Genomic DNA, 27288 nt, shown 5'->3' with positions numbered 1-27288 from the left:
TTATTAGTGTTTATTACTGTTAAATTTCAAAAAAAGTTGGGAGAGGGAAGTTTCTGTATTTTCGTGGTTACTTATCACTAACGCCAAAGGCTTTTTTAAGAAAATTTTAAATACTTAAATTTAACCACTACTTGAATTTTTGTAAATAAAGTAAAAAACCTGCCTCAAATTATAAAGTGTTTGTGTTTTTATAAAAAGTGAATAGTATATAGGAGCTGTTGTGAAACTCGAGTGAAAAATTCTAACATTAAAAAATGTATTATATTCTAAAAAATTTAAGTAGAAAATCCTTTGACATTCGGCAAACTTCAACGGTTCGATATATATTCATGTTATTGTATTATGTAAGTTTTTAGATGAGGCATTTATTTTTATTATGTCATAATAATACACGTTTCAATCATTAAAAATTACGTATTACTAAAATAATATAGACGAAAAAAAAGTTTAACTTGGCCTACACTCTACACTTATTAAAAAAAAAACCGTCAAGTTTTGCAGTTAAAAAACGAATAGAAACCTTATTTTTCAAGAGGGGTCCCTTTTGTAAACAACTTTATTGTATTAGGGGCCTGTGGGGGTCCGTGATTATAATAATTTATATATACGTATATATATATATACACGCACAGTTATTTACGTTTATATTCTAAGTACAATCGATGACTCTGATTTAAATTACTTATTCATTAGATAAAAAGTCTTGAAGGTAATTTGTTTGGATGTCGTTTCCAACAGATTATTTATTTATTATTCTTCCAGCCTCTTCAGTAATTCTATTGTAAGACTATTCACACAATAATGAATTTGTTGAATATTGTATTCTGTTAACAAGTCTTTGGTTTTGATCCGTGTGTATACTTATATATGGGTCATTCTTTTACAAACCGAAGACTTTAAAAAAAAAATACAAGTTTGAAGTTTTTTTTTTTTTTATATATTTTGGATAATACAAGCGATCGAAAATTCGATAAAAGCGAATTTTTTTAATTGGAAACCAAATTCCAAAAATTCATAATTTCGGTTCTATTGAAGCTGAGAACTTTTTTTTTCATTGAGAAGGTAAGAACGTGGATTTAAAAAAATAAAATATGTAAAAAAAAATTACAATAAATTTTATATTGTTATAAATAATTTAAATGTTAAAATTAATTTTTAACAATAAAACCCACCACTTAGCGTGATTTAAGTATGACCATCGTATTCTGCGACTAATTTTCTGTCGAAAATGCTTTTTTTATTAATGTAGAAACGATTATTGCTTTAGCCGAAAAAATCAAACAAACTGGCGCAGTACCTGACGTCAGCGCCCCAAATTTCAAAGTACACCTCACATTCTCGCCTCTTGCCATTGTTCTCTGTACTATATTACGAATAGTGCATATAGTATGTTTTATATATTTAATTAAACGATATTATTTGTTATTAATTAAAGTTTTATAAAAACCTGGAGAAAAACAAACAAACAATTACATTATTTTAGAGAAATGAGTCATGTATTGAGATTCAAATTCAATAGTAATTTGCATGTACATTTTTTTAACTTAATATAATATTATTGTAAATATTCATTATTGTGGTGTTCACATTTTACTTGATAATTTTTGCAATTTTTTTTTCGTACAAACAGAATGGCTTTGTATCCAACTCTTGAAGTGAGATAGGAATCATACAATGATAATTTAATGTTCCTTTTACCATTATAGCTTTTTCAAAACTTGCTGATGGTTGTTTCTCTTTTTTTTGTACTCGTCATTGTTTGAATAACAATACGTTATATTTGGTAGGACTTTTTTAGCTCAGTCGAATAACTCCCTTGGTTTTCAGATAGAATTATTGACTCTTTGAAGACTTGCTCTAGCAAAATTCTTCTCAAAATCCATCTACACTAGATACCAACGTTTGTAATAAAGTTCTTTTAACTGTTATCCATTGTTTGTAGTTAATAGTTTCAATTCATCTCTTTTTGAAATTTTTTTTCAGTTACTCAATAATATTAGTCACTCTAGGGCACTTATTACAAAATCCTAAAAAACAATTTACATATTGAACTTTACACAACATACGATTCATACAGTCATGATAATCTGATATTGGTTCAAAATGTGTCAAGTAAATTTAGAATTTTATTCATTACAGCTACATACCATTTCAACTAGATCATTTTCTTCTTTTATTTTACTAATGCGCAGGTGGTAGGTGGTAGGATTCTTTGTTTCAGTGATTCATGAGTTACTAGTATTTTTATTGCATTTAGTTGATTTGCATTTACTTCATTTAATTTTAGTGTTTATTTCCTTCAATGTTTAGCTAATTTAAATGGATTAACATAAGCATCATTACCAATACCGCCTTTTGAGCGTTTTGCGGCCTTGTTTTGTTTATTGTTGGCTTTTTCCTGATAGACACTTTAACCTTTAAACACCGGACTCAATCTTGGTAGAGAGGAAAGTGTTTAAGATGTTTGGTTAGGTAGCAATTATGAGAAAACTGGTGCACAAGAAAGGTAACTAAGTTAATTACCGATAATAATAACAAAAACTGGGACACTATAGAAGAAAAAATAAGTACAAAATACTTTAAGCTACTTAATTTAAAAAATCACTAAATATCACGAGGACACTGTCACATGGGTTGGGGACCAGGCCAGGCACAACTGCTGCAACAGCTGAAGTAAAGATAGATGGAGCCTTTGAACGAGTTATAAGAACTCAGTATGACCAACTGCCGACGATTGTTGGCGGAAAGATTCAAATTTAAAAACGAAAATTTTCTCTTATTAAACGACAGATATTGTATGATAAATATTTTTAAATTTTTTATAAATTTTTATTAATAAATGATATTATCTTAATAAATAATAATAAAATAATAAGTAAACTATACACCACTTATACACATCACATAGTACACATATTAAACTATTATCCAGAGAACAACGTGTACTTTGCAATTTGGGGTGCTGACGTCAGGTACCACGTCAGTTTGTTTGATTTTTTTGCTAAAGTAATACTTGTTTCTCCATTTATGAAAAAAACATTTTCGATGGAAAATTGGTCATAGAATACAATAGTCATACTTAAAACATGCAAAGTGGTGGGTTTCATTGTTCAAAAATTGATTTAAACATTTAAATTGTTTATAACAATGTGAAATTTATTGTAAATTTTGTTTTTTACAGATTTTTTTCTTAAAATTTACGCTTTTGCCTTTTAAATGAAAAAAAAAAAAAAATTAAATTTTTAATTCTAATTGAACCAGAGTTATGAGTTTCCGAAAATTAGTCTCGAAGCCAAAAAATTCGCTGCTATTGAATTTTTGATCACTTATATTATATAAAATACTTTTAAAAAACCACTAATTTGTATTTTTTTTTTTTAAAGTAGAATCTGTAAAAAAAATTTTAGCTAAGTCAGACATGTGTCAGTCAAAAAGTGTTCGGTTTGTAAAAGAATGACCCATAGTAATATATATGTATAAAATACACCTAACCTATAGCAGAGTGCATCGACACGTAAGCAATCCTTGTTAAGTGATACAAGTTAAATAACGTTGTTAAATAAGATTAAACAACCAATGGAAACTGTAGTTGGATAATCTATCTTCTTTGACATTTTGACGTTCTGCTGGTTTTTTTCATCCTATGTAAACATGACCTTAAATATGGATGTGATAGGTTTGTTGGGGGATAAACTTAAAGGTGTTCGGACCGTGGACAGAGTAACTACTTCAAGAACAAATAGGTGAATACATTTTATTTTAATGCTTGGCACGTTAAAATAAGGTGCATTCGTTTTATTCTTTTGCTTGGTACGTTAAAATAGTGTGGGGGCTGTGGAAGGCGGGCAAGGAGAACCTGTGAAGGGGGGTTAAATTTGAAGCTAGCATATTTTTAACTATGTTAAAATTCCATAAAAAACGATTGAATTTTGCTTTATTTTGTGAGGAAGGGGGGTATTAGTAACGGCCATACTTTGAGAGGGGGCTATTTGTAAATATCTTGTTTAGTGGGGGGGGGGGCTGTAGAAGGGAATTGTGACTGCTCCAAACAAAATAACTATGTAATATAGGTATATATGTGTGTGTATTCGTATAGTATGTAGCGATTTAGAAAGGTCAATCCACACAACCCCCCTTACTGCCGCAGCCACCACTCTTAATAAGGTAAGATTATAACAATTTTTACCTCATTTTTATGGGGTTAAAGTAATGATCATTAAAAATGCTAAGACTAGAAAAAATTGTTTTCTGTATAAGATATAAGGTAATAATGATGAAATTTCCGTATCAAAAGTTATTTGTGGTATAAAACCTCTAAAAATAATTTTTGCTTTAATATTGTATTTAAATTATTTTGTAATTTGTAATCTTGTACCGTAACATAAGCCATCAACTATACTTTAATTGCGTATCAACATATGAATCGCTACAATCTTTAAATTAAGCTCATGCAGTGATAAGCCTTTGTGAATATTATTAAAAAATCTCATTGGAAAATTTATATAAATATTATTGTCAGATTTATCAATACTTGTAAGTAGCATAATTTTTACTGTTATATGTTTTCATTTCTCCTTTTATATAATTAGGAATTTTATTATTCAAAATGTAAGTATATTAGTTATGAAAAGGAAGTAGAACGCAAATTATTAAAAAGTTAATGTCTTTAACAAAAACATCGAAACAAACATCTGTTGTTTTCATTTATTTGGTACTTGAAATGATTAGATTTTAAACTTCTTTGATGTCCAACAATAATTTAAAAATGTTTTGTAAATTAAACCAATGTTAATATTTAGTTCTAGAATACAAAACAACAACTAAAGATATGATGATTTAATACTTTCTTGTATAATCATGCTACTATTACTATTTTTTAAAACTAGAAAAATCCGTCTGAAATCTCCTTCTCAAATAATTAATTTATTATTAAAATAGATATTTGTATCACGTAAATCACGTAAAGTTTTTTCAATTATTTCTAAGGTCTTTTTTATAGGTAATAAAAGCCTTGTCCCATATAAACAAATATACGTCTTTTAATTTTTTTTTCAGATTTGAATTTTGAGAACGAATTTTCTACATTGCTCAAGTCTAATGATAAACGACATGTTCTATGACTGGTCATTTTTTTCAAAGTTATATTGATGCTATACCAGTCTATACAATAGCTTAACTATTTTTTCACGAGAAATGAAATAATGAATTAACGTCTTATATAGAAATGCTTTTTCTGAACCTCCTGGGTCATGAATAAAAAAAACTTTGTCTGTTTGTTCACATCTGATTTGGAAAATCGTGATTTACAATCAGAGAGATTTGATACGGCCAGAGAGTAGAATTAGAGAGTATAGTATAGTGTAGAGTTTTTTAATTTTCATCATTTCTTTAAATATTTTAACCTGTGTTTAATGTTAGGTCTTATTAGAATCTTATATAAGGATGTTACAGTGAAGTAAAAATAGCCTATGAGACCATTTCTCCGGAAACACCATATAATTAATAAAATGATAAATAATTTTTTTTTTATTTTATCTCCTCGCATATTTTTTCCGATTGAAAAAGAGGCAAAAAATTGTCTTAAAAATTTATAAAAAGATATTCATTGAATTGACACTGCTTCTATTTTGACTCTTCAACTTCTTTACAGAAATTTTTTTATTTTCTTAACTTCAAAAAGCAAACTGGAAAAATAAAGTATTTAACTGATTTAAAAATTCGGGGGTTAACTCAAAATTTGGCCAAAACGGAAGAAATACGAAATGAAATACCCCAAAAGGAAGATTGAACCTCCTTAAGATGATAAAATGTTTTCTTTTTATTTGATACTAAATAAAGTTAATAGAGCAACATTTTTGAAGGATTTGAAAAGCTTTAATTTAATAAGATAATATATCCGACATTTAAAGATACTGCAGTAGGAATGAGTTTAATAGAACACGATAGCCACATTGATGATATTAAAAAAATATCCAGTATTGTTTTGTTACCGTATCAGTTAAGACAATTTTTTCCCTGGTTTCTAATTTAAGAAAACATTTAAGGAGATGAACTTTGAAAAACATAAAAAAAACAATTTATAAATGAAAATCAAAATCGTGCTTTTTTACACATAAATGCAATTTTACAATTAGAAAACAAATCATGTAAAAATTTCAATTCATCCACACCAACAAAAACTTATATAAAAGAAAACAGTACCATAAAAAAAATTATTTTTTATACTCAAATTTTTTATTCAATGTATAATAAATTAAATGAAGATCAAATAACGATTTTCAAAATTACATGTCAACAAACAGATAAAATTTTTTTAATTGATGGCCATAAAGGTTAGGAAAAAACATTTCGGTATAGAACATCAATTTATCATTTTATTTCTTATGGAAAATTTTTTTTATAGCATGGACTGGTATAGCACCAATATCACTTCTAAAAGGAATGTCCAGTTATAGAACATTTCGTTAACCATTAGACTTAAACAATGTAAAAAATTCGTACTAAGAATTTAAATCTGAAAAAAATTAAAAGACGTAGATTTGTTCATATGGGACGAGGCTTTTATTATCTATAAAAAAAACCTTAGAAATAATTGACAAAACTTTACGTGATTTATGTGATACAAATATCTATTTTGGTAATAAATTAATTGTTTGAGAGAGAGATTTCAGACATATTCTTCTAGTATTATAAAATAGTAATAGAAGCATGATTATACAAGAAAGTATTAAATCATCATATCTTTAGATGTTGTTTCGTATTCTAAAACTAATTATTATTATTGGTTCAACTGAGAAAACATTCTAAAATTATTATTAGATATCAAAGAAGTTTAAGATTTAATCATTTCAAGTACCAAATAAATGAAAACAACTGATGTTTGTTGCAATATTTTTGGTAAAGCTATGAACGTTTAGATAAATAGCGTTATACTTACTTCTCACAACTAGTATACTTATTTTTTGAGTAATAAAATTCTATATTATATAAAATGGAGAATAAAAACATAATACAGCCTAGATCATGCTACTTGCAAGGGTGTTGATGAATTTGATAATGATGTCTATGTAAATTTTTCAAACTAATTTTCTTAAGGGCAGACTACCGCATTAGCTTGATTTATAAAATGGAGGAAATTGTTATGTTGATACGCAACTTAAGTATAGTTGATGGCTTATGTAATGGTACAAGATTACAAAATTACTAAAATACAATATTATAGCAAAAATCATAATTAGAGAAAATTTTAATACGGAAAATTCATCATCATTACCTTTTATTTTATACAGAAGACAAATTCTTTTAGGATTAGTAATTTCAATGACTATTAATAAATCTCAAGATCAAAGTTTTAATTATATTGGATTATATTTTATAAAACCACTGTTTTCGCACGATCAATTATACGTTGCGTTATTAAGTTGCAAAAATAAAATTGAAATTGTGAATTATAAATTGAATTCATTTATCGTACGTAGGAGGTACGTAATAGTAATTAAGAAATAGAAAATAATGTTTGGAAAGAAATATTTTACGTTACCTTACTTGGAGTGGATAAAAAAATTTAATTTCTTTACATAAGAAAAAGTAAGAAACTGTCCAAAAGATTCTTGCGCAGTTTATTTAAATAATAAATTAATGTACTAAATCTATGAAATTATTATTTAAATATTTAAATGTTTTATTGTTTCATGACAATGCGCACTATTTGACATATTTCAATAAATATGATTTTAATTTTTTTGTGGTAGATAGGGTTAGAAGTGTGGTCCACGGTTTAAATATTGTCCAAGTTTATTCGTTGTTATAAGAATAAAATGTCATAGACTGATACATACTCAATAACGCAGTTAATAAGCTTTTAGAAAATTGAAAAAAAAACAGCGCACCATAGCACTACCTAGACGGTGGTCTAGAAATGTGTTTAAGCACTAGAAATCAAGGGCTTTCTTAAAATTGTAAGGAGAGCTTAGACAGAAGGTGCAAATAGACTTATAACTAGAAATGACATGGAAACCGAAATAATTCTACTTTATTTAGAAATGTAGCTGAAGAGTGATTGGAGGGAGTTCTCGAAAATTGTGTTTGATTATCCGGTTATTGGGTTACAACGTTATGAGAGGGGGTGGAAAGGAACTAAACAAAAATTCAACTTGATAGAAGTAGGTAAAAACTGAGAGTATGGAACTGTGCTTACAAATTATACAGCTTCAACAATTATTTCCTTAGAATAAGAAATAATAACGTTGAGCTAAGGAGTAGTGAAAACTGGCAGTTTAAAAATTGTGAGAAGGCTAAGCGGTTTTCTTAAAAAGTGTTAAGAGAGCTGAGAGTGGGGGTGCAAAAAGTAATTAAACTAAAACCGACATGACAACTAATATAATTTTACTTTATTTAGTGATGCTGCTGATGGAAGGATGAAGGATTTCTCCTAAAATGTAAGAGAAGCTTGTTGGGTTATCCGGTTATTAGGTTATGAAATTATAAGGGGTACTAGGGTGGGCGAAAGGACAGAGGGGGCTAAACAAATATTTGCCTCAATAAAGATATAGTTAAAACTTAGAATTTCACCTTATTTAGTGGTGGGGCTGAGGGGATGGAGGGGTAAGGGGAATTCATAAAAATTGAGTGGGGGGCTGAGAAAAGTTGGAGAAGGGCTAACAAAAAATTTAACTTAATAAATAGTTGAACTAAACCAAAGTAAACCTTTCACGTGATCTCAATTTACTTACAAAACTCCATGGAAAATCAAAAATGTTTTATACATATGGCTATCATTGAAAACATCGCAAAACAGACGTTTTATTTCAAAGACTCTTTCGAAGAGTGTTATAATTTTATCATGAAAATCATAAACAAGCATTAGTATTTTTATAAGAAGTTTTAATATAATAAAATTTTTTTAAATTGTGATTTATGTTTAATTATTCTTTAAAATTTACAAAAATCATTATTAACAAAAATCATAAACGCTTTGAAGAACATCAAAAATTGTTCATTAGTGCCACCAGAAAGCTTTAACAAGAGATAAGAAAAAAGAAATCAAAATATTCTTACGAATTTTTTTAAGTTGTAAACTAGATTAGACAATTATGTACAATGAAATGCCAACTACGCTCAAAACTAATGAACAGGATGCTTTATCCCGATCCCAACCCCGAGGGTAGCCCTGCTAGTGCCAAAATACTAATATAAACCGTTGTTAACTAAACATACTCCCTAACGTGTTGAATCCCATTAGAACAACTATTCAAAATGTCTTTGAGCGAAAATTGTATTTGAAAAAAAATTCTAAATAAACTCCCTTATAAGAAACACTTGTCAATTTGTCAAATAAAGCATTAGAATGCTAAACACTTGAGAGTAAGCTTAACTGATTACAAGCAAAAATAATATGTAATTTTTTAACAATACAAAATGAACAATGTTTTCATTTTTAAGTAACAAGCCTTGAGCAGAAGAAATTGCGATTTCAACAATATTTATTGAAATAAATTTACATATTCAAAGCATTTTAATTGTCTAGTCCATTACTGTCAGAATGTCTTAAGCCGAAATTCTAACGGATATATTTAATTTATAAATTTGCTTTACAAACTGAAAAAATTATTGTAATTGAAATCGAACCCAGAAGTCGCAGTATATACTATTCAAGATAAACAATTAGTTGTATGTAAGCAAGACTATTCCAAGAGTATGTTCCTATTGGTAAAGAGCGAACTGTTGAAAAATTTCGATGATTAAATTAGAAAGATTGGTTTATCCAAAGAACAGTCAGAATTACTAGCATTATAATTAAAGAGAAGAAATATGTTGACAAAGGGTACAATAATAAGCACATACCGTAATCGAGAAGAAAACTTCCGTAAATATTTTTAAGGAAGATTAAAATCTAGTATACTGCACTAATGTAAAAGAACTTATAGATAAATTTAAACCAAACGCTTACAAATCTAATGATTGGCGAATATTTATTAATTCATCAAAGCGCAGCCTTAAAGCTGTTCTTCTTCACATCACAAACAAGTATGCTCTTATACCATAAGCACATTCAAGTGCACTGAAAAAGGAATATTGTAATCTTGAATTGCTCTTGACGAAAATAAAACACGAGGACCACAACTGGAAAATATGTGGGGACTTGAAAATTCTATCTATGATACTTGGACAAAAATCTGGATTCACAAAGTACCCCTGTTATTTTTGTATGTTCGATAGTAGAGATAGAACAAATCACTATAATAAAAAATGTGGCCACCAAGAGAATCATTTGAACCCGGAAAACAGAATATTCTTAAAGAACCTTTCTTGGATTCGTTCAAAATTTTGATACCTCCTCTCCATATAAAACTTGGTTTGATGAAACAATTAGTCAAGGAATTAGATAAAGATGGCCAATGTTTCAAATACGTAGAGAAAGTATTTCGTCAGAAATCAGATGCTAAATTAAAGGAAGGAGTTTTTGACGGTCCTGAAATTCGTACTTTATTTAGAGATGAAAACTTTGACACAACTATGAATTATGTCGAGAAAGCGCCATGGTCAAGCTTTAAAGAGGTGTCAACAAAATTTTTGGGTAACATAAAAGACGTGGATTACATAAATATTGTGAAAAAAATAGTACGTAACTTCTAGAGATTAGGCTGCCTAATAAACTTAAAACTTAATTTTCTTGATTTACATAATGATAAATTTCCTGAAAATAACGGTGACTTTAGTGAAGAGCAAGGTGAAAGGTTTCGCCAAGACTTAGAAGAATTTGAACGCAGATTTCTAGGAAAGTGGGAAATAAATATGTTAAAAGATTACTGCTGGATGATGAAAAGACATGTCACTCCAAGAAGGGGACAAAAAAGTGGCAGAAACCCTTTATATCGAAGCTTTGATGAAAAACGTGTACGTAAGCAAAAATGAATTTAATACGATAATATCTTAAAAATAACTAAAATACCTTACCGCGGGCTTGTTCGAGTCACTGATGATCAATTTCAAGCTTAGTTCTTACTTAAAATTCCAAGTTAATCTTGTTTTTATATACCAAGTCATGAAAAAACCTCAAAACAGTATTAAAAATAGAAATTTTCAAGAAAATCACTAAATTTATTCCATATTTAACTCATTAACGTCTTCGAGGAGTGATTTTAAAAAAATCCGACATCAAATGCGTAATTAGCGACCATTAAAACTCCTAGTATCGTATTTTTAATACATATAAACTCATTCCAAAGCATAAAACTGAATTTCAATGTCATTTTAAGCAAATTTGAAGCAAATTGTAACTTTTTGCTATTTTTTAGTCGTTTCGACGCCGGATAGTGGATTGAAATAAACAAACCATAACATGATTTTCGATGTTTTTTTTTCCGTAGAAATTAATTTCAATGTCAAAATGATTTTATTTTCACTCTCTTTATTCGTAAACTTCGAAAAACCCTCAAAAACCTCAAAAAATGAGGTTTTTTTCTCATAAACCTCAAAATATCTTGCGAAAGTCTGTTTTTTTTATTGCAGATTCGGATTCAGCGTCCAAAAATACGTCAGAAAAAGTATGTCTGGTCAAAAGTACTGACATTTTTGATGACTGCAGACCATGACGACTGGGCAGATAAGTACGACAGAAACACAACAGCCAGAAAGCAGTTATCGTTAACTTTCTGTGCTCCTCTCGGAGTTTAACAGAATAGCATACGATTAGCGCTCTTTTCTCAAATTTTCTGTAAAAAATAACTCTGACAGTATAATCCGAAAGCATTAAAAACTGCCTCACCAAGGCATCTTACTCAACACTCACGAAAACAATACAACTGTACGATTTTTTCTAAACGAAAAAAATTTTAACAGTAAATGAGAAAGGTGGTTTCAAGAAATGGTGGTCCCCGCAACCACATTCTTCTACTAAATGTTAATCTATTGACATCTCCGTCGATCTATTGATTGAGACTCGACCGTAGAGATGGAGCACTTTTTATTTGCAGATTTGGAAGCGTGCTAAATAATAATAAAAATCAGAGCATCCCTCTAATTACTTTAAGGTAGTAGTCGAGCACTCTACAGTGCGTGCCATAATGCGCTGTAGCGTATGCGTATACTATATATATCACTTCGACAACTATCTCGAAAAATGACAACGTTGTAGGAGCGAATTTCACTGAATTTATCAACTTTGCAAAGCTTGAACAACAAAACTATACCGCTGAGCCCTTTTAAATTGGAACCACAGTTGCTTTATAATATAAATTATATCATACTATTTTTTACGAAACATTGTAAGAAGCGTTTTAGAGATATAAGCAATTTCGTTCACAAATCGACCCCCAATCCGGCGCTTTGCTTTACCTCCTGTGTTAAAAGTTCAACATTAAAACTTTAATATCTCCAAAACTATACCGCTAAGCCTCTTCAAATTTTGGCTCATGATAAATAATAGCAATCTTAAGGCACACACAAAATTTTAGAAAAATCGTAAGAAAAGTGTTTTTGATCGACTACTACCTTAACATATACTTATTTTCAGATAATCATTTATAACTATTTATAGATGATGTACAAAAATTATCAACGCTGTAAAAGATCTCAAAAATTGCTTATCAAAGCTATGTAAAACCATTCATGGGAGATACAAAAAATAAACCACAACATTTTTAAAAATTTTTAGAAGTTGTTGCCGAGTGAGCAAAGCAAAGCGCTTGTGTTACAACCAAGGAAGAGTCGACCAGGAGCTTCACGGCAATCAAAACTAGATAAATGGCAAAAGTGCTTTCACGTACGGTAAACGAGGGTATTATTGCGGTTGCTCCAATTATTGCGGTACCCTTGAATAATGCGTATATTTTAATTGAACTGATGACTTATTGCTAGTAAACACTTGAAGTCATTAAATTAAGTTATAGAGTACCTAATTCATTGAACTTCAGTTCCTAAATAGCCTTAAAAACTTTACATTTGTACAACAAAAATCACGTCCGCAATAACTGGTGCACACGTAACCTCTTTCACTATGATGGTATTATTGCGGGTACCCGGTTGATTTAGCATTGAAATTGACCACAATCATATGTGCACATTAATGCTTACAGGCCGGCAATAATACCAGCGTTGACAACTAAACTTTAAAACCTCTTTTTAAATCGATATTCGTGAGTTTATGCATTTATAAAAGTGAAATTCAATAGTTTTTGAGTCCAACATTAATAAAAAAAAAGAAAAATCAGAACGATTTTACGCACTTAATTTTTTAGACAATCGTTTAAATCTAACTACTAAAAAAAAATCGCGATAATACCCCCGTTTACCCTAAGCAATGTGCATCCAGGCCAGCATCTCGTTGAGAAGAAAGCAAGCGTTCTGTGTCGCTTCACCGCGATACCACGGGCGTCAAGCCACCAAGGCGGAAAGAAGGGGGGGGGAGATAGTAACTAGATAGACAATTATAGGGAATATAATGCCAACTGCGCTTAAAACTAATGTTCAGGACACTGTTTCCCAGATCCAGCGCCGAACGTAGCCTTGCTAAAATACAAATACAGATCATTCTTAACTGAACACACACCTAAAAAATTACTAACTTCAATCCATGGTATACAACACCTCGGTAAATATGCTTACGATAAGTTTTTACAGAAGCCTTGAATAATTCTTTGAATAAAATGTATTATATTTCTATACATTACTATACGAACATAAAAGAGGATGTACGTATTTTACTTAAGTTTGATTCTTATTAAAAGTACACAGTTGCTTAAATGTACAGTTGTCAGGAAATGTTTTTTTTTTTTTTTATTTAGAAAATATATTTAGAAAATGTATTTACCTTATAAGGTGTTTATATATTCACTACACCTTCACGTATGATACATTGTGCACGCATGTATACAACACGTTATCGTGCACACGTATTATGGAATGAGATTAGAAGAAGGAATTGAAGGAAAGAGATTAAGCTTGGTTCGTTCTTTACCACAAACTGACCTCATCAGTACCGTGAGCTAGTGATCTCAGCCGTTGACGAACACGATTGAAACTTGCTTACTACGCGATTACTTATGCATCTGCAAATTTGATACGGTTTATAGCGAGAAGTTACAAGGAAATAAATAAAAAGGGTCATAAGCCGTGACTAGATTATTATAGACTCAACAAATATTGAATGAAATAGTCTTGATACCCCTTTTGATTCAAGTTTTTAAATGTACAGTTAAAAATTTATTGATCTAACAGGGTATATATTAACTACTCTTTCACAGTATTTTTGTGAAGTAAAATGATCGGTGATCTGTTGAAGAGAGGTTTAAAAAATAATAACGCCTGGAGTATTTGTATTTCTTAGTTCAATATAACAACGTTTCGCTGACCATTTGTGTCAGCCTCATCAGGCTCAGGTACGCGAGAATTCGTGAGTGTTACGACTTATTTGTCACTGATCGAACGATAGACTACATAGAAAGTGTTTTGATCAATGTTCATGTAACTTAGAAGCGATCCATACGTATTTAAAAATGTTTGATATAACTAAAACTTGTAGTAGTGAAGTAGTAAAGCATATCCACCAATTTTTTTTTGCTTTTGTATGGTAAAATTCTTTACAAAGGCTTGTATGCTACTGCAACGAACTTTTGTATTATTACCGTACCAGAAGCGTGTAACGAAGACAATATCGATAAAAACGATAGCAAAAATAAAAATGTGAAAGAACTATTGAGTAAGATATTACGAATTTTTTTGAAAGTGTTAATGTTGTTTGGAATATGCTGTTTTTATTTTTTTTATTAAGAATCCATATTTATTTAAAAATACCTTGTAATACAAAGCAATTCATAATTGACTATCCAGGTACATTTATTTCCGAAGTTTTTATATGACTTTTCAAATAACTATTTTTTAATATATTGAATAGTAAATGCATCTTTTTGCACTGCCTGTATTCTTTAAAGTTGGCGATGAAAAAGTGTTCTTTATGAAAAAAAAAAAAAAAAAAATAGAAGTGATAGAGAAGCCATCTTTCTCCATGTACGTACCATTAAATAAATTTTTAGAAAACTTATTAAATAGTACGGAGGTGTTTGATAAAATTTTAAAATACACGAGAGATCTAAATAAGAAAAAAGAGGACTTATTATTTTATACGGGGATTTCTACTGAAAAAAACTGCCTAAAATAAATTAAAAAATTGTTTTCGTTACCTTTCAATTTTTATCATCACGATTTTGAGGTGGGTAATGCTATTGTTAGCCATCGTTACCGTTTTCGCCTCTGTACATGATGACGAAAGTGAGGAACATTATTCTTTTAGGTATATTTTATACAAAGCATTCAATTTTTTGGTAATTCCGTTGTATTTTATAAATTGATGATGGTAATAAATTTTAATCGTGTACAAGGAATAAATATAATTTTTAATAGTAAAAATATTACGGTTTTCTGTAGGTGTACTTATTATTGTGTGACAATCTTGCGTTGAGTTCTATGGGTGAATTCACTGAAAGCTTTAAAGCTACGTTTGTCGAGAAACTAAATATGAATATATAAAAATGGTCGAAAAAGACACAATCAAAAACTCCCATAAATTATATTAATTACTTGAAAAAAAATTCTTTGATTTCGGGTGTTAAAGTTATTCTGATATTTCATCATCTGATTAATTTTTATGTAAGTAAAAACAAGTTATTGGATCGTATGCACGATTTGTACGAGAGAGTTTTGAACTACAACCTCTTTAAGATTCTTACTCGCCTAATAGACGTTAAAAAGTTTTTTACTCCAGGAACACTGAATAATGAAACAAAAGACTTTGCCTACGGTAAAACTAAGAGCTCAAATGAACCTTGTCAATTGCTGGAAGATTATAGTAAGAAGAAAACGCAGGATAAGGTTCACAGTAAAACTAAAATAAAACAGTCTTAGCTAAAACATTATGTTCAGTTTAAAATCTTGGTCTTTTAATTGAAGATTTTGTGCTGGGGAAAAATAAATACTGGAAATTTTGTTTGGAATAAAAACAAATTGTAGGGACTGAAACTTTGCCCAAATTTTCATGGCTGATATTTATAGTGTATGTTGGTTAGTTAGGCGTCATAACGAGTTGAACAGAATACCATGGTAATTTCAAACTAAAAATACATTTTCTTATACACACACCCAAAACAATATTACTTTTAGATCTATTTTTAATTTGTGGTCAATATCTTATGAAAAAAAAAAAAAATAAAGAATTAAAAGACTGTTGATAAGTTCAAGCTGACATGTATGCCTTGGAACATCGCTCTTTTGTATCAGTTGCATGACTTATATCTGCATGAAACTGGATCCCCAAAAACTTTTTATGTAACTCAAGGAATAATTATCAATAAATTTAGTTATTATATTTAAAGCTGTCTTTAATTTAATGAAAAAGCTAAATCTCATGAATTTGTTGAAATTTTTGGTGAAAAATTTAGTCAAGGATCTATCAAAATTACATCCGTCTGCGATGAAGATCCAAATTTCAGTAACCTTATAAGAAAATTTATAATTCTTGATGAAGATTATTTCATTGTTAGTACAATATATACTATTAATTTTCATCATAGTTATTATGCATATAAAATTGCGATGTACCAACAAGCCTAGTAAAATTATTAATTATAGATAAGTGGATTCTTTGTAAAAATGGTCAAGACTTTCATGTAGCAAGAAGATACAATATTCAATTAAATCTAAGACAGAATATTTAAAAAACAAATAGTATTCAATTTCCTTATTACGTATAGCTAACAATCTAGAAATCAAAAGCTAATCCGAATTGTTTCAATGTGATATTCAATGTGATAAGTTTCCTACTAAACTAACTCCTCTAAATAAAACGCTTTTAATTTTGCTCTAAGATTTAAATTTTTTAAGTATATTTAAAATACGTAAGGCAGATATGCCAGAATTCTTTTTTTTAGATAGGTATTTGTGATAAAAAAATAAATTATTTAAAAAATTTAAAAATTTAATTTTTAAACGATGGACGGAACTAATACGTTAGGTTTTTAAAGACCTATTTACAAATAGTGATTTGATCAGCTCTTATGTTGGTACCTACCCCACCACTACTTAACAAACTAAGTATGTGTTAGCGTATATAAAGTAAGTTTAATCTCATACATATTTTTGTTGCATACAATCTATTTATTAACAAATTATTACGTAATTCAATTAATATGAGATAAAATTTTTGATGAACAAATGAGAATAAGAGCCTGTAATCTATATTCTTGTACATGTAGCTAATAACAATTTCATGTGAAATACTTCGATCACTTATATACAAGCCTTGCACTCCTACAGTTCAACGCTTCTCAAAAGACTAGAACATCAAAACTTACAGTGAGGCACTCGCAGAATTGTAGTGTATTACATCAAGTTTTTACAGAATTATTAAAATTTTAATCTTGTGGTGTTACTCTACAGATTTTAAGCACTATCACTACCGTAGTTACTTGAAGTTTTTCATTTCAAAAACTTTTAGTGTAACACTTCAAAATTTTTTCACTGTACTTTACCATCAAAAACTTCATTAAAATAAGGGTTACGAAGTACTTTTTCCTGTTTTACCAGATTTAATGTTTGGCATTGCGTTAAGTTAAAATAATTTTTTTTTTACTAATGACTTGCTTTTGAATTCGTATTTTTTCCATCAAAATTTCAGATAAGCTATCACATATCTGTAACTGGTAATTTTTTTGTGATTCTAGCAATAAAAATGTAAAGAAAAAAAATTTTTAAGAACAGTTTATAGAATCTCTGACTATAGAAAAATGTTTTGGATCCAAGACTTGTTTTTCTCTTAGTTTAAAGTTTAAGAAAGCACTAATTTAAATATTTCCTATGTGCATAAGGTAAAGAACCCAGTAGTTGGACAGAAATAAAAATAGCAGTAGTAGTTGGACAGTCTAATATAATTTACATTTTCGAATAGAAGACGTTTTCGAATAGGAAAAACAAATTTATTTATAATTTATCAATGCATAAAAATGCCTGATAAAAAAAATTATCTTTAAAATTCTTTTTCGTTTTCAAGTGAAAAAATATGTTTTAAATGCTAAGTATGTAAGCTTGCTGTCCAATAATAGATCCCTTTAATAAAATAGGAGTGTTTTTATACTCAGTACTTGGACACGGAAAAAATCGCTAAAAATTATAATTTATAGTTGGGCATAGAATGTTTAAGTTATTTTCCAACTAAATTTACGTTGCAAAATATATATTATTATAATTTTTTTTGATGTTTATCAGAGTTAAACACATCGAAGAATATAAATAACTCTGTCCAAGCATAGCTTCCATTCGATAACATAAGATTTTTCCTATAACCTATTACTTGGACAATAAAAAACACTTAAAATTATTGATTATTACTACGTATAATATGTTAATGTTTCTACTGTTCAAAACTAAAATGAAGTTGAATGATAACCAGAAACTATACCATGTAGTGAAAAATATTATCATCATCAAGTAGTTGAAAGATGTGAGAAAGCATTTTGAAATTAGGTACATCCTAACCTCCTTTTTATTTAAATAACATGGATATCCAACTACTGATCCCAAGTCTCATGTTCGTCCCAGTACCTGGACACAGGCGTTCAGATACTGGGTCTTGATGATTTTTCTTTGATATTAATTTTTTCTTTATTTATTAAGCTGATATTGTCAATTTTTTTTTTAATGAAAAAAAAAAAATTTTAAATTATTCATGCAATGTTTTTTGGAACATCATTTTTTGTTAGTTTTTTATAAATCAGCAAATAAAATTACGACTATTAAAAGCGTCTAACAACTGGGTACTTTACCTTATCCGATTTTCATATCTAAGGATACTTTTTGCTTGTCCCACAGGTCTTGAGACCAATGATGAATACAAAATGATCAAAAATGTTAATTTTAAAATTTTTAGCCTCACATATCTTAAAATTCTTATCACGTGTAATAGAGTAATAAAATTGAAATTTACAACAAAAAAACATTTGCTACATAACATTTGCTCCCTTTTCTCAGGTTCAAATAATTAAAAATTGTCAAGATTACTGGGTGTCAACCTAATTAGTATTAAAAGTTTTTATTTTGTTTTTTTTTTAAATTTTTTTATTACCATCTCAATACACATCAGATAAGGACATTAAAGTTCGTTAGAAAATAAAACTATAATTTACTTTTTTAATCTTTCAAAAATGAAAGCATCAAGCTCTTTTGCCTTATGTTTCTTATTTTAATAAGTTTTATCCAGATCAGAAAATTAAGACTCAACTGTAAGTAAAGGTTACACAATAATATATAGTTACCGTTTTAATAAACGTTAAATTTTTGAGGTATATTAGTATTAATTAATAAATAATGCATTATTTTTTATGCACGTTTACAGAAGATAATACTAAAAAGTATCGCCATTGATTATAAATTTTAAATAATATTGAAAGAAGTGCATGGATAATTATGAATTTTGTTAAGCATTAAATAATTAATAAAAAAAAACTGAGGTGATAAATTTAATAACAAATTTAAAATTTTACTTTTAAACACGTTGTATTTTTGTAATAGAAAAATTCCACTTACTTCGATTAAAAGGATCTTGTCCTTCCTTACAAGAAAGGAGACGGAGTTCAGCAACTGCATAGCAACTCCAAGATGAAGATTCGCTTTCTCCGTTACATTGCAAAAAAAATCCCAGCGACCTTTGTGGTTGTCGCTCTTGTGTTTGGCTTGATCGTGGCATAACCATTATCTTCCAAGGTAAATTACGGACAAAACACGGTGGGGATAATTGGGAATCCTTCATTTTTGATACACTTTCAACAGTGTATCGAAAGGTCGCTTCATTTCTGGCCTCATCTGTAAAGTGATTGATTTATGTATAATCCTTTTTCAACAAAGATTATGCATAAAAAATTTCTATGTTGATATATTTCTAATTTTAAATATACATAAGAGTCTTTACACATTTGTTATCAAAACTTCTGAGATTAATGTACTGACTTCTGTATACTACACCATACCAAAATTAATAACATAAAAAAAGTATACAAGTCTTCAATAAAAACTTGCAACGGATAACAACAATATATTTTTTGGAAAAAGATGCAAATATAAACTGCATATTAATTTTTTATTTTGAGTAAAGATATTTGGAAAATCTCATTTATCTTGAAGCAATAATATTTATAGTACCGAAGGTTGGAGAAACTTATTTAAACTTTGACAAGTCAAAAAATTAATAACCTTGCGAAAAGTACACGAAGATTTTTTTATGAATAATTAGGGTCAGTACCTTAGTATAAGTAAGCACAAAATAAAATGTTTTATAATCTATTGATAATACATTGTTACATCTATTAAAAAATTATATTACTCAAAACGTTTTGTAGTCTATCGATAAGATGTTATTTCCATACTCAAAATTATTTCAATTATAATCACTTCTTTTACGCAGCACAGCATATTTTTTAGGCTTGACCAATGTAAGAAAGTGTCTTATAATTTTATCAGAGCAAAAAGTACAGCCACTTATAAACCATTGATTTTCAATGTAAAACAAATTTTAAATCTAGTAGAACGATGATTTGATTTAGTCACATCGTGCATGTATGAATGTATGTATGTAGATAATAAAGTGTTTCGATTAATTCAAATAATTGATTCATATAGACTGAAATTTTGTAGGTAGCTTGAAATTGAATTTCTAAGCTGATTGTTTCAATTTGGGCAAGTTTTACACAGAAAAAAAAAATTGTCATTATTTTAAAATATAACTCTTTGTCTTACACATTCTTTATTATAAAAACAATCAATATTCAAACAGTGAGAAACACGTTTTTGGCCTGCTATAAAAATAAATTTAAGTTTGAATGCAAAAGTTGCACAGCTCATTAAAACAAAATTTTTTTGTCATGTTGATTTTTCTTTGAAGTGCTTTCTCATGACTTGATTGATAAAAATCGTTTAAAATTGGTAAAAATATTGTTTTCAGCCATGCAATTTTTTTACATCATATTTTTAGACAAACCGTTTCATATAAAAATTACGCAACTTCTACCAATCCACTTTTTGCATTAATTAATTTCAGAAATAATATTTAAAATAGTATTGTCATGATACAGTAACTAGCAAAAAATGTTTTAAAAAGGCTGAAAAAGCGTTTTGTAGCGTGTTTTTTCGTTATTTTCAATTAAAAAATTTTATATTCATGTTAAAATTCCGATAGGTATAATAACGGAATTACATAAAAATTTAATAATTCTATTTAAATAACCACTTTTGCATTTATAAGCCATTTTTTTAAAACTGTATCATGAATAAGCAGCTGCAATATAGTAACAGGAAGTAGCCCTGTTTAAAATAATACAACCTTAATAAGAACACCCCAAATAAAGGTTTTCTATGAGTACAAAATAAGAATAGAGTAGTAGAAATTTTTAAATTTCTATAATAAAACATCGATATCTATAAGTAAAGATGAGGATGAGGACGTAATCAGAACACAAGGCAGTTGAAATTGTTAATGGTGACGTGGTAAAGAACGATTTCGATTATAATTTATACGCAGGCATACATGACATCACTGGTAGCAACAGTGTCTACATTCCAACACGAAAAAGAATAAAATAAAAATAAAAAATATCGTTGAAGATTTGGACGTTTATTTTACATAATATTATGAATGATTCGACATGTTCGTTTTAGATTCACTTACTTTGTAAAAAATTTTGTAACAAGATGTGTTACCTCATAATACTAAGATATTATAAAACAATATGAGTTTTTTTTGCATGCGACCCACTGATCAGAGAACAGTGTAGTACGTTGAAATGTTTAATTAAAGTAAATTTTTTTTTTTTTATGATATGCAATGTTTGTAGAAATTGTTCACTTAAATAAATTAACTGAAAATACCCTGCAAAGGTACAAAAAATTTTTTTTCAAAAACAGTTAAAAATCAAACGGTCGTAATAAACACTGGATTGTTAATAACTATTTTTAAAAAACACACTATTGCAACTTTTTTTTTAAATTTTGTGTAAAAATTTACTCTGTCAAGTAAAATCAGTTGCAATACGGTAGAATACAAAACATTTCGAAAACTAAATTTATGAAAAATCTGAGTCAATATTGAAACAGTAGTTTTTGTACCAGGACAAACACCAGGGCCAAGGGACCTGCGAAGTAAAGCCCTAGAGACTTCTTGTACTTGCCCTGGTAGGATGCGCACAAAGGGCGAACTCTATTTTTCCTACTAAGGGTGCAATAAACGTCTGAATGTTAAAAAAAATGCCCAAAGTAGAGATGCCCAAAAATTTTTTTTCTCTTCCATATTTAAGTTTCGGTATCCTTTATACAATCTACTTTTAAAATTTAATCTCGACATACAGTGAAGATCAGGCAGCCACATGTGATTTTAAATTAATAATTATTTTGTGATTTTTAATGTTAGACAAAAATCGTTGCACGTGATTAATGATCCGCATAAGAAGTATCTAATTTAAAATTTTTAGATTTTTATTAAAAATTATTGTATCGTTCAAAATCGTTAAGGTTCCAAAAATATACCCAAAACGATTATACGGTCTCCCGCGCTAACTGTAGTAAAAGTAAAATCGGTAAATTGGATATAGAATAAAGAATATAATTCTAATAAAATTTATGTAATTGTTTTAAATCATTTTGTTTATTTTACCAGGCTCTAATACAAAATCAAATCGATTATTGTAAAAAAAAATTCTGAGAATCAATACCCTATTAACAACAGATTGAAAAAATTGGTAACTAACATCAAACTAATATCTGTTGTACGGGTATTCTTTTACAAATAAAAAATTATTCTGACTGAAAAATTTTTTATTGAGCTGAAATTTTTCTTACTGGTTCTATATCAAAAGAAAAATGATATATATTCGAGGAATTTTATTTTTTTTCAATTAACAGGATTTAAAGTTTGAGATTTTCGTAGTTTGTGCTTTGGACTCATTTTCAAAAATTCATAACTGCAGTTTTTTAAAGCGATAGAATTTTTTTTCTGTTTCAAAGATGAAAAAGTGAACTTTGAGAAAAAAGTAATTTCTGTAAAATTTCTGAAAAACTTTGTATTACTATGATTATTAAAATGTCGAAATAAATTTTTAACTATCGCCCTTACGTTTCAACGATTATTAGCAAACGATACTTAAATAATAATTGAAAAATAATAACGTGTTAACATACAAAAAGACATATTTATTTCTATTTTCAACCAGTAGCCTTATTCATTACTGCCTAATATGTACCTTATTTTCAAATGTCTGATTCCCTCCGAATATATATACATCTGAATGGTTATTCAAAAATTTTTACAATAATTTTTTTATCATCAAATAAAAATTGTTCAGCTTCTAGTTCTGGAGAAAAATTGGAATCATGTTATAAAATTGTCAATTGGCTTTCATAGTTAGATACTTTTGAAAATGTGCTAAAAACATTGGTTCTTCTTTTTCATACTCATTATTTTTCGAATAGTGACATATTAAGTTATGCAAACCTCTGTGGCCTGAGTAAATAATAATTCTTGAAATGGTCGAATAAGACTATTCATACTTTCATATATTCAGAAGACTAGCTCTAACAGCAAGCCGATTTAACGTTCCACCTGTTCCATCATGTGGTCCCTTGCCGTGAAACGTTGGAAAAAATGACATTTGGTAGCTATACTGAAATCTTGTAAATAATAGATAATTAAAAAAAATTTTTTTTTTTTTTATATTATGCGCTTGCATTGTCCAAAATATTTATTTACGTAACAAGTGTGGAAAAGACGATTTCCCGCACGAGTGGTGATTACCTTGTACAAGTGGTCAGAGTTTAGGGTAACGAGTGCCAATTAAGCACACGATTGCGTAGCACGAATTTTGATAACCAGCATGTAGCAAAATCTTTCTCAATGTATGGTGAAACTTTTGCTACATACTGTGCGATAAAAATCTTTACCACACAATATGGGACAAAAACCTTTGCTGCAATCCTTTGCAATACCCTGTACGGTAAAAGCTACACTATGTGAGCATAGTGTATGTTTCACAAAGGGCAGAAAAAACAACTTGCACACCCAAATAGTAGTTGTTGTATGCTTGAGTCCGAAGTGAAACCAACATTTTTTGTACCATAGGTGTACTGTCCGACTGCTTATTACTTTCCACCTCAGGGCGCAAGCGAACTTAAAGCCTGGCAGAACCAGAATGTTCATTCCCACCTGTAGGCGGAAAATAATTAGTGGGTGAGAAGTGTGCCCTAGGGTACAAAGCACCGCACCCGAAAGATGAAAATCGATTTGTCACACTGAAAACAGAGCGTTAGACACCTTTTTTTGCACACTATTGAGAAAAATGTATTATTTTATCAATAGTTGACAAATTTTATTTTAGTATTTACTAGTTTTTGAAAGAGATAAACAGCAACGATGATATGATGTAATGATGTAAGAATTTAGAAATGGAAACGAACTTTTGACTTTTGCTTTATCTTTATTATCTTTATAAGAAATTAAGAATAGAAGTATAATTGCTAGATCATTAATTCAATTTAAATTATTAATACAAATCCATAATTTTCACTAAAATCACATACAACAATGGGTTTATCTTTTATTGTTATAATTTTTTTTTTATATAGTTCAAGAATTCTAATATTTTTTAACTACAACAGAATGTATAAATTTACTTGTATGTTATTATTTTCGTATCTGTTTAATCAAGTTTTAGTCTTACGAACTTGAAAATTCGTGGAAATATGTCTTTTATGGTACTAAATATACCATTGAATTCTTATAAAATAATAATTATTTGTTTAAGAAAGATCATAATTGTTTATTAAGAAAACATTAAATATTAAGTGATTCTGTAAAAATTAAGTTCGACAAAAATGATCGATCAAGAGCTCTTTTCTTCCATCGAAATCTATTTTTCACGATGAAGCTATAAACGTAGTCAATTATTTATTGCAAGACCATCAAAATGGTATCCAAAAAACATTTTAAAGATACATTTTTTCCAATATCTCGTAATCAAGTGGTCCTGGGGTCACGCAAAGTCACATTTTAATGACACCTCTATTATAAAGACGCCACAAATTTAAACCCCCCCAAATTTCGAGAAAAAAATTTATCAAAGAAAATAAAATCATCCAAGAAATGGTTTGTTGTAAATTACTATATTTTATATTTAATTTTTTCAAATAATATTTATTAAAATATGTACTTATTTTGAGAATCAGCATATATGAAAATCAAATAAAAAACTTTATTTATTTATTTATTTATTAATCGATATGTTTTGAACACTTTACATTTAATTTTAATACATTTTTTCATTAATAATTTGCAGTCAAAGGATTGAACAACCAATTATCAATGTTTTCTATTACTGGCCAATTATTTTTAATACCACAAATAATTTCATCGTTAACAATAAGTACATTTTCACATGACAAATCCTCTTCTTCGGCCCGTTTGAGAGTTTCGGTCCTCGACTTTTCATCTTTTACTGCAGATAGCAATTCTATTTTCTTAATACTTATAATATTCTTTGGTTTAATTTTTTTACTCTCCGTTTCTTTTTTGTGTATTTTTTTGTGAGCATTTAGAGACTGTATGGAAGCATGATAAAGTCCGCATATTGCACACATCCTATTTTTGAGTTGTGATTGAACTGACAGACAATACAGATCATAAGGGATCTGCATGAAACCCTAATCATCTGGTTGAACACCCAAGGTGAGACGGAGAAGGAGTGGACCAAATTTTTTAATATTTTCATTGAATGATGGGACATGCAGAGCTGTGGATGATTGTTTGACAGGCACGGGAGGAGAAAAAAAACTAAATTTAAAGAGTGGTTTTAAACCCCTACGCCATACACTGTAAGAACTTTCATTTTCACATTTCACTATCTGCAAGAAATATTGAGATTCTTTAACGTGTTTGCTGTAATACTACGTCTGGTGCGTCTACTGATAAATAAGCATTTGGTTTGATATATTCTGCTTGAACGGGATGTTCGTCAATTATAACTTTGTTCCGAATCTCAACAAGAACTTCGCCTGCGAAAGCAAAATTTTTTAGCTCTAAATTTACGTCTTTAGTTTTTTTGCTACTGTCAAGATGTGTTCCAAAATGATCATAGGGCAATATTACACCAGTTAACTCATTACTAAGCAGTGACATTCTTCTCTTTACTCTGTTGTATGCACTACGACCGGGGGTATTTGTTGCAATAAAGAGCGCATCTAAATTAAAACTGTGATGCTATCTAAGCAAAACTATCTAATTGTAATACTCATTCGAGATCCGATGCGTGGGATTCAGTTGCAGATGAACAATGCTTACCGCTTCTGATAGCAATATACGTTGAACCTGAGTAAGAAACAGACCCTGAGAAGCCATTGTTATCTGCATTTCTAAATATACCAGCGTAAACAGATAGAATTAACTTATGACGTTCAGCTACAATCCAGTCATGATCGGAAAGTGATATTTTATATTGCAAATGCATAAGCATTGGAGCTTGACTTTTTGCTGTGGTAATCCCTATGGGCACTCTCGACGTATCATCTTGAGATAGGAATATAACTTATTCGGGACCGAGAACTGATGCTAGCGTTTCTAAAGCAGAAAGTATCGCGTGGCAAAAATATCCGTCTACGTGTTTAAAATGTTGGTCAGCTTCTGGACGACAAAGTTTTACGTGCACCATTTTTAAGTTTTACGTGCACCATTCTCAAGCCTTTTTGTATAGTACAATGTCTAGGGATAAGTCAAAGATACAAACTACTTCTAGAAATTTTGAATCCATTATCTTCGAGAGCTTTTAACAGCTAATTTAGTGTCTAACATCCTCGTATTACTGAAATAATTAGAATTCATTTTAATTTTCAAGCAAAAAACATAAAAACTTATTTTTGTACTTTTAATGAAAATAATAAAAATGTAGTTTCAAAAATTTAAAATTTGAATTAATTCAAACAAAATTTAACAAAAGAAAAATATTACTTATTGAAATTTTTCAAGTTGAAACAAAAAATTTTATGAGAAATTTAAAGTTTTATTTTTATAATTCTATGTATTTTGATCTATAATCTGATATTACTTACATTCACTTCGTCGTCGTTAATCAGTAGCCCCACCTTGTGTAGCTAAATCGATAATTAATATCAAAAGCTATGGTTGATCTACTTCCGGTCGTGGTTTCCCAATGACGGACTCCCTGTATTTCAAATCTTTTTTTACATCGGAATATTTTTCGAAAATTTTTT

At 29.0% G+C, this 27288-nt stretch overlaps 1 protein-coding gene across 5 annotated transcripts in view; it reads right to left on the bottom strand.

Moving 5' to 3' along the window:
- Positions 1 to 27288, bottom strand: part of Usp7 (Ubiquitin-specific protease 7) — a 780393-nt gene that overhangs the window by 622569 nt on the left and 130536 nt on the right. For all 5 annotated transcript variants that reach the window (XM_089595056.1, XM_089595060.1, XM_089595061.1 and 2 more), the window contains one exon: positions 19573 to 19848. In XM_089595056.1, the coding sequence (XP_089451182.1) occupies positions 19573 to 19848 (276 nt within the window). The remainder of the gene's footprint in view (positions 1 to 19572; positions 19849 to 27288) is intronic.

The sequence above is a fragment of the Copidosoma floridanum genome, unplaced genomic scaffold, assembly GCF_036245765.1.
Source record: "Copidosoma floridanum isolate Cflo_tuat_1 unplaced genomic scaffold, Cflo_Japanese_pri ptg000024l, whole genome shotgun sequence".
Classification (NCBI taxonomy): Eukaryota; Metazoa; Arthropoda; class Insecta; order Hymenoptera; family Encyrtidae; genus Copidosoma; species Copidosoma floridanum.
Note: the sequence above shows the minus strand (reverse complement) of the source record. Positions and strands in the feature narration are given on the sequence as shown.